This window comes from Carettochelys insculpta, chromosome 8 (assembly GCF_033958435.1).
Source record: "Carettochelys insculpta isolate YL-2023 chromosome 8, ASM3395843v1, whole genome shotgun sequence".
NCBI lineage: Eukaryota > Metazoa > Chordata > Testudines > Carettochelyidae > Carettochelys > Carettochelys insculpta.
In genome coordinates, this window is record NC_134144.1 from 13,431,961 (window position 1) to 13,444,901 (window position 12,941).

General features: G+C 38.5%; 1 protein-coding gene across 1 annotated transcript in view; it reads left to right on the forward strand.

Moving 5' to 3' along the window:
- Positions 1-12,941, forward strand: part of LOC142017062 (uncharacterized) — a 33,937-nt gene that overhangs the window by 18,222 nt on the left and 2,774 nt on the right. The window contains exons 5-9 of the mRNA XM_075001681.1: positions 495-609; positions 1,844-1,922; positions 3,069-3,109; positions 5,869-6,252; positions 9,018-11,978. Coding sequence (XP_074857782.1) covers positions 495-609; positions 1,844-1,922; positions 3,069-3,109; positions 5,869-6,252; positions 9,018-11,978 — 3,580 coding nt within the window. The remainder of the gene's footprint in view (positions 1-494; positions 610-1,843; positions 1,923-3,068; positions 3,110-5,868; positions 6,253-9,017; positions 11,979-12,941) is intronic.

Consider the following 12,941-nt stretch of genomic DNA (forward strand, 5'->3'; position numbering starts at 1 on the left):
CGTGCCATTTTCTGCTTTATCTGCTATTTTTACCATCTGTGACTTGGTTATACCAAGGCAGACTCTCACTCAGAAGGAATTTGGTTTGGAAATAGACACTGAGTTGGTCTTGTACATAATGGCAGAACTAAAATAAAACTAATGGGCTACTTTCATATATGGAAATACTGAAAGAAGAGGAGCAAATAAGAATGAGACAAGAAGGACTTTGATTACCATGTTAATTGTAATTGATATCACCTGTCTATCTGACAACATACTGAAAGAATATTTTTCAAATTGCTTTGGTCAAACTGCGATTAAAACCAAGTGAGTTGGTGAGGAAAGTGTCTCTTGTAGTGATCTACTGAATCTAGAGTTCCCTTTTTCTGTTTTTTTTTTAACTGTACAGTTGTAAATGGCGAAATGTGTAAGTTCAAGCACTAAGCTTTGGCCTTTTTCTGAGTCACATACAATGGTCACTAATAAAAAATTTGACTGATTCTTCAATTTAGATTGGAAAAAATGAAAAAGGAATATCGGGGTCTGAAAACATGGGCTGAAAAGGCTGAGTATTTAGATCAACTCATCATGAAAAGGGGACCTAAAATGAGGACAGAGCAGAATCCGGTAACTAAAGAGCACATAGAAAACATTCTGCATACACTTACTGATGTTGGTTTTCTTATTAATGAAATATTACCAGTAAATCACACTAGTTCTCATTAAATTCCATTTAAAGCTCAGTATAAAGTGAGGAACGTGTTAGTGCATGCAACTATTTCTCAAATAATAACCTCCTAAATCACTTTTTTAGTAATATATGAATTGGTGCTAGTCTTTCTTTTTAACTCACTGATAAGTTTTGCTGAAGTTGCTAACGGCAGAGGTAGGATTGTTTGGGTGACCTAACAAGGCATTTGCATATGCTAAATGTTTAGAATTTATTTTAAATTGTAACTCTAAATTTCCTGGATTCCTAATGCTTGATTTGGGGATAATTACATCATTCCCCAGCCCCACACTTGGAGGAGAAATAGGTGAGGAACTTTACTTTATATTGGGTTGAACACATCTAAACTTGTGCAAAGTCTACCTTTATTACTGAATTTCACAGTTGCCTTGTCCTGTAAAGTGTTTCATACCTTCTTGAAAAACTATCACCAAGAACTAACGAGATTGCATTCTGGGATTTTAAATCTCAACTTCTTGCTCATCCACATGGAAAAATGGGCCCTCTGCAGAAGGCCCATTGTTCTATAGGGAAGAACAAGCAGCTGAGATTCAAAATCATAGAATGCTGTCTTATTAGCTCTCAGTGACAGTCCTTCAAGCATGATTACTAGGGGGCAGTCTGTAGCTCCTGAGCTTAAGCACATGGCTCAGGGAGAGACCATACTTAAGTGCAGGGTTGTGGTTTGTGCATGAAAGCATATGATCACCACATATAACAGTGAGCACTAAACTTATGGTCTCCTCTCCTGCTTAACCTGTCCTTGCCCATTCACCTGGGAGTCAGGCCAGGCCTTGGTGGCATGAGGAGAGTGTACCAACAGGCATAAGGAGATGCTTCCCTCTTCCCTCATCTTGAACTTCATGTAGCAAGAAGAGAGACTTCCTTTTTTGTGTTTGGTTTATGTTTGACAGAATGCGCTGATGAAAAGTTGTAGTAGTGTTGTCTGTTTCTAGAGTTTCTTTTTAGTGTGAGCTTACTTGAGAGGTTTAAAATGAAGTGTCTAAAATTCACAATGTGGTATTCTGAGAATTTTCACACCAAAAAGTGTGACTGTAATGAAGAATACGCAGGAGAAGAAATTCAGATACTGACAAATAATCTTTCACTTTTCACCATTTTGGGTTTTAGGCTTCTCGCTTCAAGGAGATGGTTGGAAAGATACAACATACTACCAAGGAAAGAATCAGAAGCTGTTCTGACACATCAGGTTTGAAGAACATTAATATTTTATAATTTTTAAAATGGCAAGTTGAAAGGACGGTGCCAAAATATGGTTTTTAGCTTTTTACAAGTGCAAAATATATAATTATCTCTACTCATAATTTTAAATATAGTTGGTTTATATATAAATGATTATGAATAAAATAATGAAAACAGCAGTATTAGAAGAAGTCCCAGTCATAGTAAGAACATGTGCTCCAAATTTTGGTCTTAATTCAGTTTTAATTTTTTTCCTTATAATTTAGGGCAAATGTCATGTGATTTAAAAGATACTGCCATGAAAAACCTTTTGAGGTGTTTTCTAAGTTTTGTTATAAGCTATTTGTTATGGTCATGATCAGCCAATGGATGACTTGCTAGAATAGGTATGAACATTGAGAGTTATAAATTATGAATAAGCAGGTCTTGTGAATGACCTATTGTGAGTTGTTATATTCAGTTTTATTAAATGCATTAGACAACTGAAAGCAGGTTGAACGTGTCTTGTCTGGCACCCTCAGGACCTGACCAGTGCCAAGCAAGAGAATTTGCTGAACCACAGGAGGTCAGTATTGTCTAGCAAATTACCAACACTGTAAGTTACAGCTAAATAGCAGAATAGAACACTGAGAACCCGGACTGGTGGCTGTAAACAAATTTTGTGGTACCACAGGAAACTCGGCCACATCCATGGTAAGTGGTCATCCAGCTAACTAAAATCATGCCAGGATTATGGATGTTGCCAGATGAGAAAATTCCAGATTAGAGAGGTTCAACCTCTATTACATATGAGATTTGACTAATGGAAACATCTATTATGGTTTGTGTTTTCAGCTACTATACAGCAGTACAGAATAAAATTGCATAAAACTGTAGCTAGAAAGGAAATATTTAAAGAGCATACTCTTAGTAGGTATCTCAGCAGTTATATATGAAATTGCTTAAAGTAAATTGCCATGCTGGTGATCTAGCTAGTTTAGGAGCTGAAATTAGTATTTAGTTTTTTACCTGTTTTGTGTAACTTGGCAGTATCCCTTTAACTTATTAAGAATTAATTAGAATTTAAACATGTTTCTGCTTGTAAAGTACTTCATATCTTATTAGTAAGATAAACATTGTATGTAGTTTCTAATTATTATTTTCTGACCTGAAGCTGATTCACAGTTACAGGAAGAGCAGCTGTCTGAAATTGAGGTAAAGTGCATATTCTCTAAAATGAATCGTATTTTTAAAGAATGAATTGTTAATGTTTGTACTTAGGGCTTGAAATGCCATAATGCCCTGAAACCATTAGTTCAAATCCCAGCAGGGTCCAGCTCAGCCCTTTGCACTCCTGAGGTAAGTGTTTTAACTCTCTTAACTGTGCTCTATTACTCAATGAGTAAAATGCTGGTTCCACTGAAGTCCATCGCAAAACTTCTTTTGGCTATCGGGTTTATCTTCAAGTGATGATTCTGGTGGTGATCATTTGGAAGATATGATATAAAATGGAGGACCTGTCTGTCCTGAGTAAACATTAAATTTCCCATATCATATTTTGTCTGAGAGGAGATTTGCCTTCATATCATTGGTCATACTTTTTCCTACCCAGTCTGATTTATATTTTGATTGTCACCCTTAAGTGTAAAGGTTGCTGGGACTCACTTGTGTTTTACATACAGTAAACAAGGCTACTAGTTATGATGGAAAAAACTCTTTGCCTTTGCAACATCACTAGAAGAACGTACTCTCCTCCACCCTACAGCTGCAATGAATAAGACACTTGCACATTGTTTATTGTAACGTTTCCAATACAGTTTTTAAAATGTAATTTTAGTGCCTCTGATATCTTGCTTTTATTCATTTTCTCTGTCATTCTTTTCCATACTAGATGGTGTTCATCTTTGTGTACATTGTTTCCGGTGTCTGTTTTCTTCCATTCCTGTCATTTGCAGCAGATTCCATCTTCTCTATGGTGTTGAGATAGATTGGTCTGCCCTCCTTGCTATGGGCTTTTCTTAAGACTTCTCTTGGGTGTTCTCATTTCTCCACACCATTTGGTTTCATTTGACAGCTTCAGGTGGGAGTCTGTATGTTAGCACACAGAACAGATGCCCCAAAAATATTCAGTTCTTCCTTCTATTGGAGATAGCTGCTTATTGGCCATGTCTCAGCTCTCTTAGCTGGTACTAAAGTCTGTCCACATCTAATGCCCAAAATCTTTGATAGGCATTTATTTTGAACAGCCTAAGTTTTCTATCTAACATTTTTTGTACTGTATATTTGCTATAGCTGTTTTTCAGTTTGTGTGTGTGTGTGTGCGCGCGCGCGCGCGTGTGCATGTTCAGTTTAGTGAATACTGTAGAGGCCCTTCCTTCATCTTTTGATATCTCACCTGCTGCGCTTGGAACCAGCAGTCTTGACATCAAAGCCCAGATAAAGTGTACAGGGTTGAGAGGAAGGCTAACCATCTAGAATTACTTTAAAAAAACCCAACCAACCAAACTATACACAGCATTAGTTAATGAAATGATCAAAATGTCTATTTTATAAAAGCCACTTTTTGACCCCTCACATTTTATAAAATCTCCTGATGAAAGCCCGTCCCTTGAAGGCAGAATCAGTTATTGGACCATGAAAACAATGTTTCAGATATTTAAGATCTCAGCAATCATAAAGGAGGTAGACAGCTATGGACTTGAAATGCTGGGCATCTTTGGGGGCAGACTGATAGGTCTGATTAGTATCGGAGGCGTAGCTGTGTTAGTCTGGATCTGTAACAGCAACGAAGGGTCCTGTGGCACCTTATAGACTAACAGAAAAGTTTTGAGCATGAGCTTTTGTCCGTGCTCATGAAAGCTCATGCTCAAAACTTTTCTGTTAGTCTATAAGGTGCCACAGGACCCTTCGTTGCTGTTACAGGTCTGATTAAGAAGCACTTCAACCAGGAGAGGAAACTTATAATCTATTCAGGTCATCAAGGCAATGTATGCTTAGAGACAGTAGCACTCATTACGACGGATTCTGTAGAAGTCCTTATCTGGACTATCAGCAAACAATGCCTGTAATACATAGGAATTTTTTAAAAAATCAAAAGAATGCTAACTTTGGTCATTTTGTTTGCCTTTGCTTGGGGCCTGGTCTTGCTCCTTACTGACGTTAATGGATTTTGGCCATTAACTTTGGTGGGATCAAGCTGGGACTCTTAATCGAAATAATGTAATGTAACATTTTCTTATTTCATTTGCTTTTATCCTCCTTTCTGTACCTTCTGTTTTATTGATTGGCGTAATGTTGGATATTTAAAAACTAATCACATAAATTATTGTTAAAGTGAGGTTTTTTTATCTTTACTTTCAAATGTTTTGAAGAAAAAACAACAATATTATTTAAGCAAAAAATCCAGCCTCTGGGCCATATTAGCCAATTACATAAATAGTGGTACAAGTTGACTATGAAACTGATGGGAGTGACAAAGTACTGCATAGAGTGGATCTGCAAAATAAATGTAATTTAGACCAATGTAGTTATCTCTAGGTAATAGTTCAGTCCTGGTCTGAGTGGGTACAACTCCTTTTAAAATCAGTTAAAAATGTGTACCTGCTTTTGCTGGCGATGAATTTAAACTGTGGGGTGGGTACATAATGAGTTTAAGATAAAACAGGAGAGCTGACCTTACCTTCCACCGTTAAGTTAGTATCCCCATGCACTATTGTAAATTCATAAAAGTGAATGTGTAAAGTATGATTGTTTTGCAAACTGCTGAATGCCATATCAGAGCAATTTAGCTACATTCCCATTTATGCTGTACCCACTTAAATCTCATGGTTACGTATGCACTGCTATTTAGCTCATTGCTGAAATTAACATAGATTTCCAAGAGAGTTGCACGTACTTATTACAGACTGTGTTTTGGACTTTTTAATCTTTAAAAATTAGAGAAAATGTTAATGTTATTTCTTCTTTAGTTACAGAATGAACCCAAAGAGGATTCTGACCTGTCCTTGAGAATTGCAGAGACAGTACTGAGAAGTGTGGAAAGAGATTTAAACTATGCCCAGGAATATGCAGCATCTGAAGAAGATCTTTCTTTTCCCACAGTGGGTGGAGTATCTGTACCTACTACTTCTCAAAAATTGTCAACTAAGAAAGTATCTGAAAATCTGAGTAGGAAATCTTCAGAAGATCAGGGAACAAGTGTGGACTCAGAAAGTATTACTGCTGTCACTCAAGAGAGGGAAACAGAATGGGAAAATAAACATGTTGAAGAAGAAATAGAACATCTGGAACCAGCTGGCTTGTCATCAAAGGGGGCTCACCTCTCAGGTTTAGAAAATTATCCAGTAATACAAATACAGGTATCCTGCTTGCCATATATGGAGTACTTCAGTGTATCAGTGTCCATAGTGTGTTTGTTTAAAGTGCTCCAAACCTCAGTCTTCCTATTTCTGTCACACATTATATCATAAGTCATTATTCTTTTTTACTATTCAAGTAAATTTCCTATCATGACTGTTCTCTTAGATATACGTTGTGGCCCTTCATAATGACTCATCCACCCTCCTCTCCACACAGTATTGAGGAGTCCATAACTTTTTTGTCACGTTTATTTTTAAATAACTTTTTACATAAGTAGTTTCCATCTCTCCTTGAAAGGACATTACAATTTGAAGCTAAGCTTTAGTGGGCATCTAAGTTTCATGTCCCAGGCCAATGAATGACTTGTGCTCCTGGGCTCGGTGGCTTCAATCTTTGAAAATTCCTTCCTTTGTTTTGCTCAGTGGCACAAATTCAAGAATCCTGTGTGTCGCATATCTTCAGAGAATAGCTATTTGATATAAACAGGGCCCTATCAAATTCACTGTCCATTTTGGTCAATTTCATAATCATCGGCTTTTTTTTACAATCTTAAATTTCCTTATTTCCGCTTTTTAAATTTGAAATTTTCACAGTGCTGTAACTGCAAAGATCCTAACCCGAAAAGGTGTTTTGAGGGGGAGCTCACAAGGTTGTTGCAGAGGGAATTGTAGTAATGCTACCCTTAGTTCTGCTCTGCTGCTGGCGGCAGTGCTGTCCTCAGAGTTGGGCTGCTGGAGAGAAGTGACTGCTGGCTGAGACCTCAGTCTGGTTCCTCAGTCAGCAACCACCACTCTACAGTCACCCAGCTCTAAAGGCAGCAGCATGGAAGTAGTGGTGAATGGAACAGTAAACCCTTGGTTTAATGGACTAATGGGGTGGGTGTCCGTTAAATACGAGGGTTTACTGCCTCCCCACCAGGCTCCACCTGACCCAGTTCCTCCCCCCCGACCCACAAAAAAAAAAAAAAGCAAGTTCCTGACTCATAAGAAACGCCATTGCTGGAGGAGCCACTGGAGCCCGCTGCCACAGCTGGAACAGCTGGACCTGCAGTGTGTCTGAAGCTGCCCGGCGCTGAGCCACTGCCGGAGGCGCCACATGCTCCTCCCACTACGGGTGGGGAGCATATGTAAGTGGTCTGCCTGAATACACACCTCATCTCTGGTGGGAGGCACATGGCAGCTCTGGTGGCAGTCCAGGCCATGGTGGAGGGTTCAGCGGCTGGAAGCAGCAGCTCCGGTAAGTCTGTCTTTTTTTTTAGGGGAGGGTGGGTGGTGGGTATTAGGATTTCATGGGCCCCGATTAAGTGGACTTCAGAAACAACAAGGGGGCTGGCGGGCATCTGTTGTTTCCCAAGTCCACTAAATTGGGGTCCATAAAATCGAGGGTTTACAGTATAATATTGCCGCTTCCCCTTTTCTTCTGTGCTGCTGCCGGTGGAGCACTGCCTTGTCACTCATTTGAGACCCCCTGCAACTCCCTTTTGGGTCAGAACCCTCAGTTTGAGAACACTAGTCTCCCCTGTGACGTCTGTACCAGATAGGGTAAAAGCACATAAAACATCAGATTTTATGTGGGGAAACTGTATTTCATGGTTGAAACTATGGTGGGTTTGTTTTTTACTGTGAATACGATAGGGCCCTAGAGATAAATAATTCTCTTGGTGGGCTGGAAGAAAATTTAATTTAAAATGTGGCCTTACAGTTGTTTTCTAAATAGTCCCAAGTGCGAATATTTAGAAACCAACATAATCATACTAGTATAAAAAAGATATACCCCATGTAGACACTCCAGTATGTATGCCTTTTTTCAGGTTAACTTATGTCACTTGGGGGAAGTGATTTAAGCTACGTCAAAAAAATCTTCTATTGTAGCAGAGTAAGTGTGTCTAAACAGGCAGTTGCACCTGTATGACTTTATCAGTATAACTGCTAAAACTTGCCCTTGTAGTCTTACATTCCTGTTTAATAACTAAGTTAAGTGAAGAGGCATGCTTGCTTTTTGTGAAGGGGAACTGCAGTATACTCAGCCAAATTTTCACCTGCTCTAATAATAATAGTATGTGTACTGCTATTACATCAGTGGATATAAACAGTCATTAGCATGTGTAAAATACAAGTTAGTCTTCCAAATAACAGATCAGTATGTGCAGAAACTATTGTTTTGGTTCTCCAGTACATTTACCCAAAGAAGTAACACTAAACAGGCAGCATGGTCGAGTCTAAAGTGAAAGGTACAGGGAAGGGAACCAGGAAGTCCAGCTGTGTCACTAACTCTCTGGGTGGCTTTGGGAAATCATTTAGGCCAAACTTTTCAAGCTGTAGTACACAAAGTCAAGCTACTAAATATCTGTACAGACAATTTGTTTAAAAAATGCTCTGATTTTCAGAGGTGCTTGTGACCCAGAGCTTCCATTGGAAGCAATAGTAGATGCACACGCTTAGCACCTCTGCAGATTAGCCCTCTTTTTAAGTGAATATGGATTTAAGTGCTCAACTTGGGGCACTAAATTTTGAAAATATTAGTTTTGCTGTTGGGCTTTTACAACCTCACAAATTTTATTTGGATTAAATTTGAATTAAATTGTATGCATTTTGAGAATTATTCGTACTGAAATTTCTCATGAAATGTATTTTCATGTTTTTATTTAATGAGTCTGGAATAAATGTTCTGATAAAATTAAATAACTGGTGCACTGCTGTAATATATGAAATTATGTTAATTAACTCCCATAAAAATATTAATCTGTTTGTGTTTTATGTTACAGTACCAGCAACCTATCCTGAGTGGAGACAAGTTTGAGCCTTTTTTGAGACACATAGGTAGAACACAGTCGAGTGCACAAAATGAAAAGAAAGAAGATCAAGAAATACCTATTTTCACTCTTCTGAAAAACAAGCTTTCTTGTGCAGATATTAAAGAAGACCAAGATCCACCTGTCAAGGCCTCTTCAGATATTGCAGCAAGAAGTTCAGATATTAATTTAAGCACGAATGGTCAGCACCTATCCATATTAAAACTTATAGAATCAGAGATGGACTTAGAGGAAGATGGGATCGGTGCTAAAGAAGAGTCCCCAACACTGGCTATAAGTACAGATTTGTCAGAGAAATGGCAAGAGGAAAAACTTTCAGAAATAGAAATAGAACATCTAAAGTCTTTCTTAAGTAAAACTCTTGAAGACTTTCTTATAGATAAACTTATAAAAATAATAATGCTGAAATCTGTTTTAAGCAAAAGTCTGGAAGGCTTTGTCTCAGAGAAACTTTCAGAAATTGTTGTAGAAACAAAGATGGGATTAGGAGAAGAATACCAGAACCTACAGAGCATGATAGATGGATCACCTGTTATTTTAGAGAAAGAGTTTCTTGGAAAACATATATTCATGGAAATGTTTTCAGAACCAGAAATAGTAAATTTAAAATCTGTTTTGAGTAAAAACCTCCAAGATCGTCTCATAGAAAGATTTTCTGAAACAGGGATAATCACCAATTTGGAGTTAGAAAAGCAGCACAAGAATCTGTCATTACAGGGAGTTAAAGACAGATCAGGAATGGTTTTGGTGCCAGATTTAGCTGAGAAAATGCATGAGAGTTGTGAAGACAGGCTTTCAGAAATGGAAATCAGTCTTAAATCTATTGTCAACCGAAATATGCAAGATCGTCCCATATCAAGGCTTTTAGAAACAAGGGAAAGTGAAGAGATGGCGATAAGAAAGGAACATCAAAACTTTTCTTTTCCAGGTGTTGATGAGAGACAACCAAAGCGTGAGGCAGATTTATTGAAGAAGTGGAATGGTCAATCCAAGGAAAAATGTTCAGAACCTGAAATAATAATAAAATATCTAAATCAAAACCTACAAAATGGTGCCATAGAAGGACATTCACAAACAGGGGCAAATACAGAGATTGAGTTAGGAAAAAAGCACCAAAATCACTCACTGCAGATCATCAAAGTCAGATTGCCGATGGCTATGGAGACAAATTCACCTAACATAGGACAAGATCATCACAAGCGGGAGCTTTCTGAACAACAAATAAATCTAAAATCTGATTCAGAGAAAACTCTCCAAGATTATCTCATAGAAAGACTTTTGGAAACAGAAATAATGAGTTTAAAGGAGTTTTTAAACAAATGTCTCCAGGATCATCTCCTACAGAAACTCTCAGAAACAGGATTAATCATGAAAGAGGAGTTAGAGACAGTACATCAGAAACATTCCTGGACAAACATTCTGAAAGGACAGCCAGGAGCAGTGGAGACAGACTTATGTGATGTAAATCAAGTTCGTTCTGGTAGGAGTCTTGCTAAACCACAAGAAGAACCTGTTTTAAGTCAGCCTATACAGGACTTCCTTCCTGAGGTACTCTCAGAAACAGAAATAAGGAATTTAAAGTCATTTTTAAGCAAAAAGATCCAAGATCATATTGTAAAACGCATCTCTGAAATAGGGTTGATCACAGAGGAAGAGTTAAAAAAGATATACCAGAATTTGTTTGTGCTGAGAGCTAACCAAAGACTGTCAAGGGCCGTGGAGTCAGATTTACCTGAGGAAGAACAAAATCTAAGTCTAAAATCTCTGTTAACCAAAATCCTTAGAGATAGACTTTCAGAAACAAAACTTGTACATCTGAAGTCTCTCTTAAGCAAAATACTGAAGGAAAGTCATAGAGACAAACTTTCTGAAACAGAAATAAGCCTAAAATCTACTTTAAGCAGCAACTTGCAAGAACTTCCTATAGAAAGTATTTCAGAAACTGGGTTAATCAATGAGAGGGAATTAGGGGGAGTATGTCAGAATCTGCTTTTGCAGAATGTTAAAGGAAAACCACTGATAGTTCCTGATACATATACACTTCAGAAAGGGAAATATCATTCTAACCAGAGCCTTGATAATCTCACTATAATAAACGAAAAGCCAGTTTTAGGAAAAGAGAAGTTAGAACTTCCAGTAGAGAATGTTCCTGGGCAAGTAACATGTGTGGTAGCTAATTTAATTGATGAAACCCAAACCAGTAGAGTCATACACCTTCCTCAAAAAAATATTTTAAAAGGAGAGAGTCAGGACCAACAAAGTTATTTTGGTAAAGCAGAAGTAGAGCATTCAAAACCAGATTTTGGGAAATCTTTAAAAGTAAAGCAGCCATATGAGAATTTGAAGGGAACACGTGAAACAGTAGAGTCTCCTTCCTTAAATGCACATGATATCTCTGTCCAAACAGAACTTAAGGAATATCTTTGCAAACCAACACTGTCCTTTCCTGTAAACCCTCAAACATTTATCTTTGTACATTCGGGATCTGAGGAAGAAACTAAGTCACCAGATAAGTCTCACAAGAAGTCAAAAAGGAAAAAAAAACATGCTAAGCGTTCTAAGAAGCATGTTGCATCATGTTGCCCACCCCAGGGACAAGTATTAATGTGCACACAGTTTAAAAAGGAGAAACAAATTGGTTTCAATAACTGTACGGAGATGTTAAAGGAAAAACATCGAAAACATTCTGAACCACCATCTCCAAGATCATGTGTTTCAGAAGCCAAGAAGGATTCAAAACACTCTACAGTCTCAGACATTTTGAACAAGGAAAGCCTGAAGCAGAAAGCCGAGCAAGAAAGAGAGGATGATGGGAGACCAAAGAAATCACTTAGCAAGTCTAAGATACCAGCTGCCACAGTGTCTGAACTAAAGTTACAGCACTCTGCGAAAACATTGCAAGAAAAATCGTATGTGAGTAGTTTCCATTTGATTTGGTGTGCATAACAGAATAGACCTGTAAGAATGATAATTTTCTCTGTTTTCTACTTCATGAATATTTGAAATAGAAAACCAAATACATGACTTTCTAAATATCTGGAGGCAGAATAGTGTCTCTTCATAAACTGGTAGCTTCTAAGTAGGCATGCCGAACACTGAAATCATTGTTACCTCTCAGTCTTAGTTTCCCCTTTCCTCCAAATGTGTTTGTAATGTCACCCAAATTGTTGTTGCCATTCTTCACTGTTTGGCTGCTGGGGAAATCAAAGAACACCAGTATTTCAGTTTCCCTGGCGTGTTAGGGAAATGATCCTGAATAACTGTAAATAGTATAGTAAGTTTCTTCTTCAAGTGATTGCTCATGTGCATTCCAAGTCGGGTGTGCGCTGGCACGTGCCCAGTTACCAGAAGCTTTTTGCCCTAGCCAGTAGCCATAGGGTCGGCAGGAGAAGTGGCATCTGGGCTGGGGTTTGTGCACAGAGAGGGAAAGCAATGCCCTGCCCCCCCAGCGCTGCCCTGCATCCATCTGTGCTGTGTGTAAGTGCAGCCAAGAGGATCCTCTGCTCTCCCACCCAGCGTGAGTACTCTCCATAATCCAGAATATTTGATTATCCGGCAACCTCCAGTCCCATGGATGCCGGCTATCAAAGAGTTTACTGTATAACTATATAGAACAAAGCTACCTGTTCAGAACAAAGCTATTGTTACAAAGCTTACTGAAACTTACAGCAATGACAGAAAGTTACGAGAACTTACATCTGCATTGTACTGGACTGAGTGGAGGCTTTATACAACAGGGCGTGGCTCGCCTCTGCTCGGTAGCAACGTGTCACACACCAAGGCTGGGTCTATACGGAGCTCTGCTCAACACTGCTGCCGGCAGAGCTATGCAAAGCGAGCATCTCAGGATTGCAAATGGCTGCTTATTTGCATAGT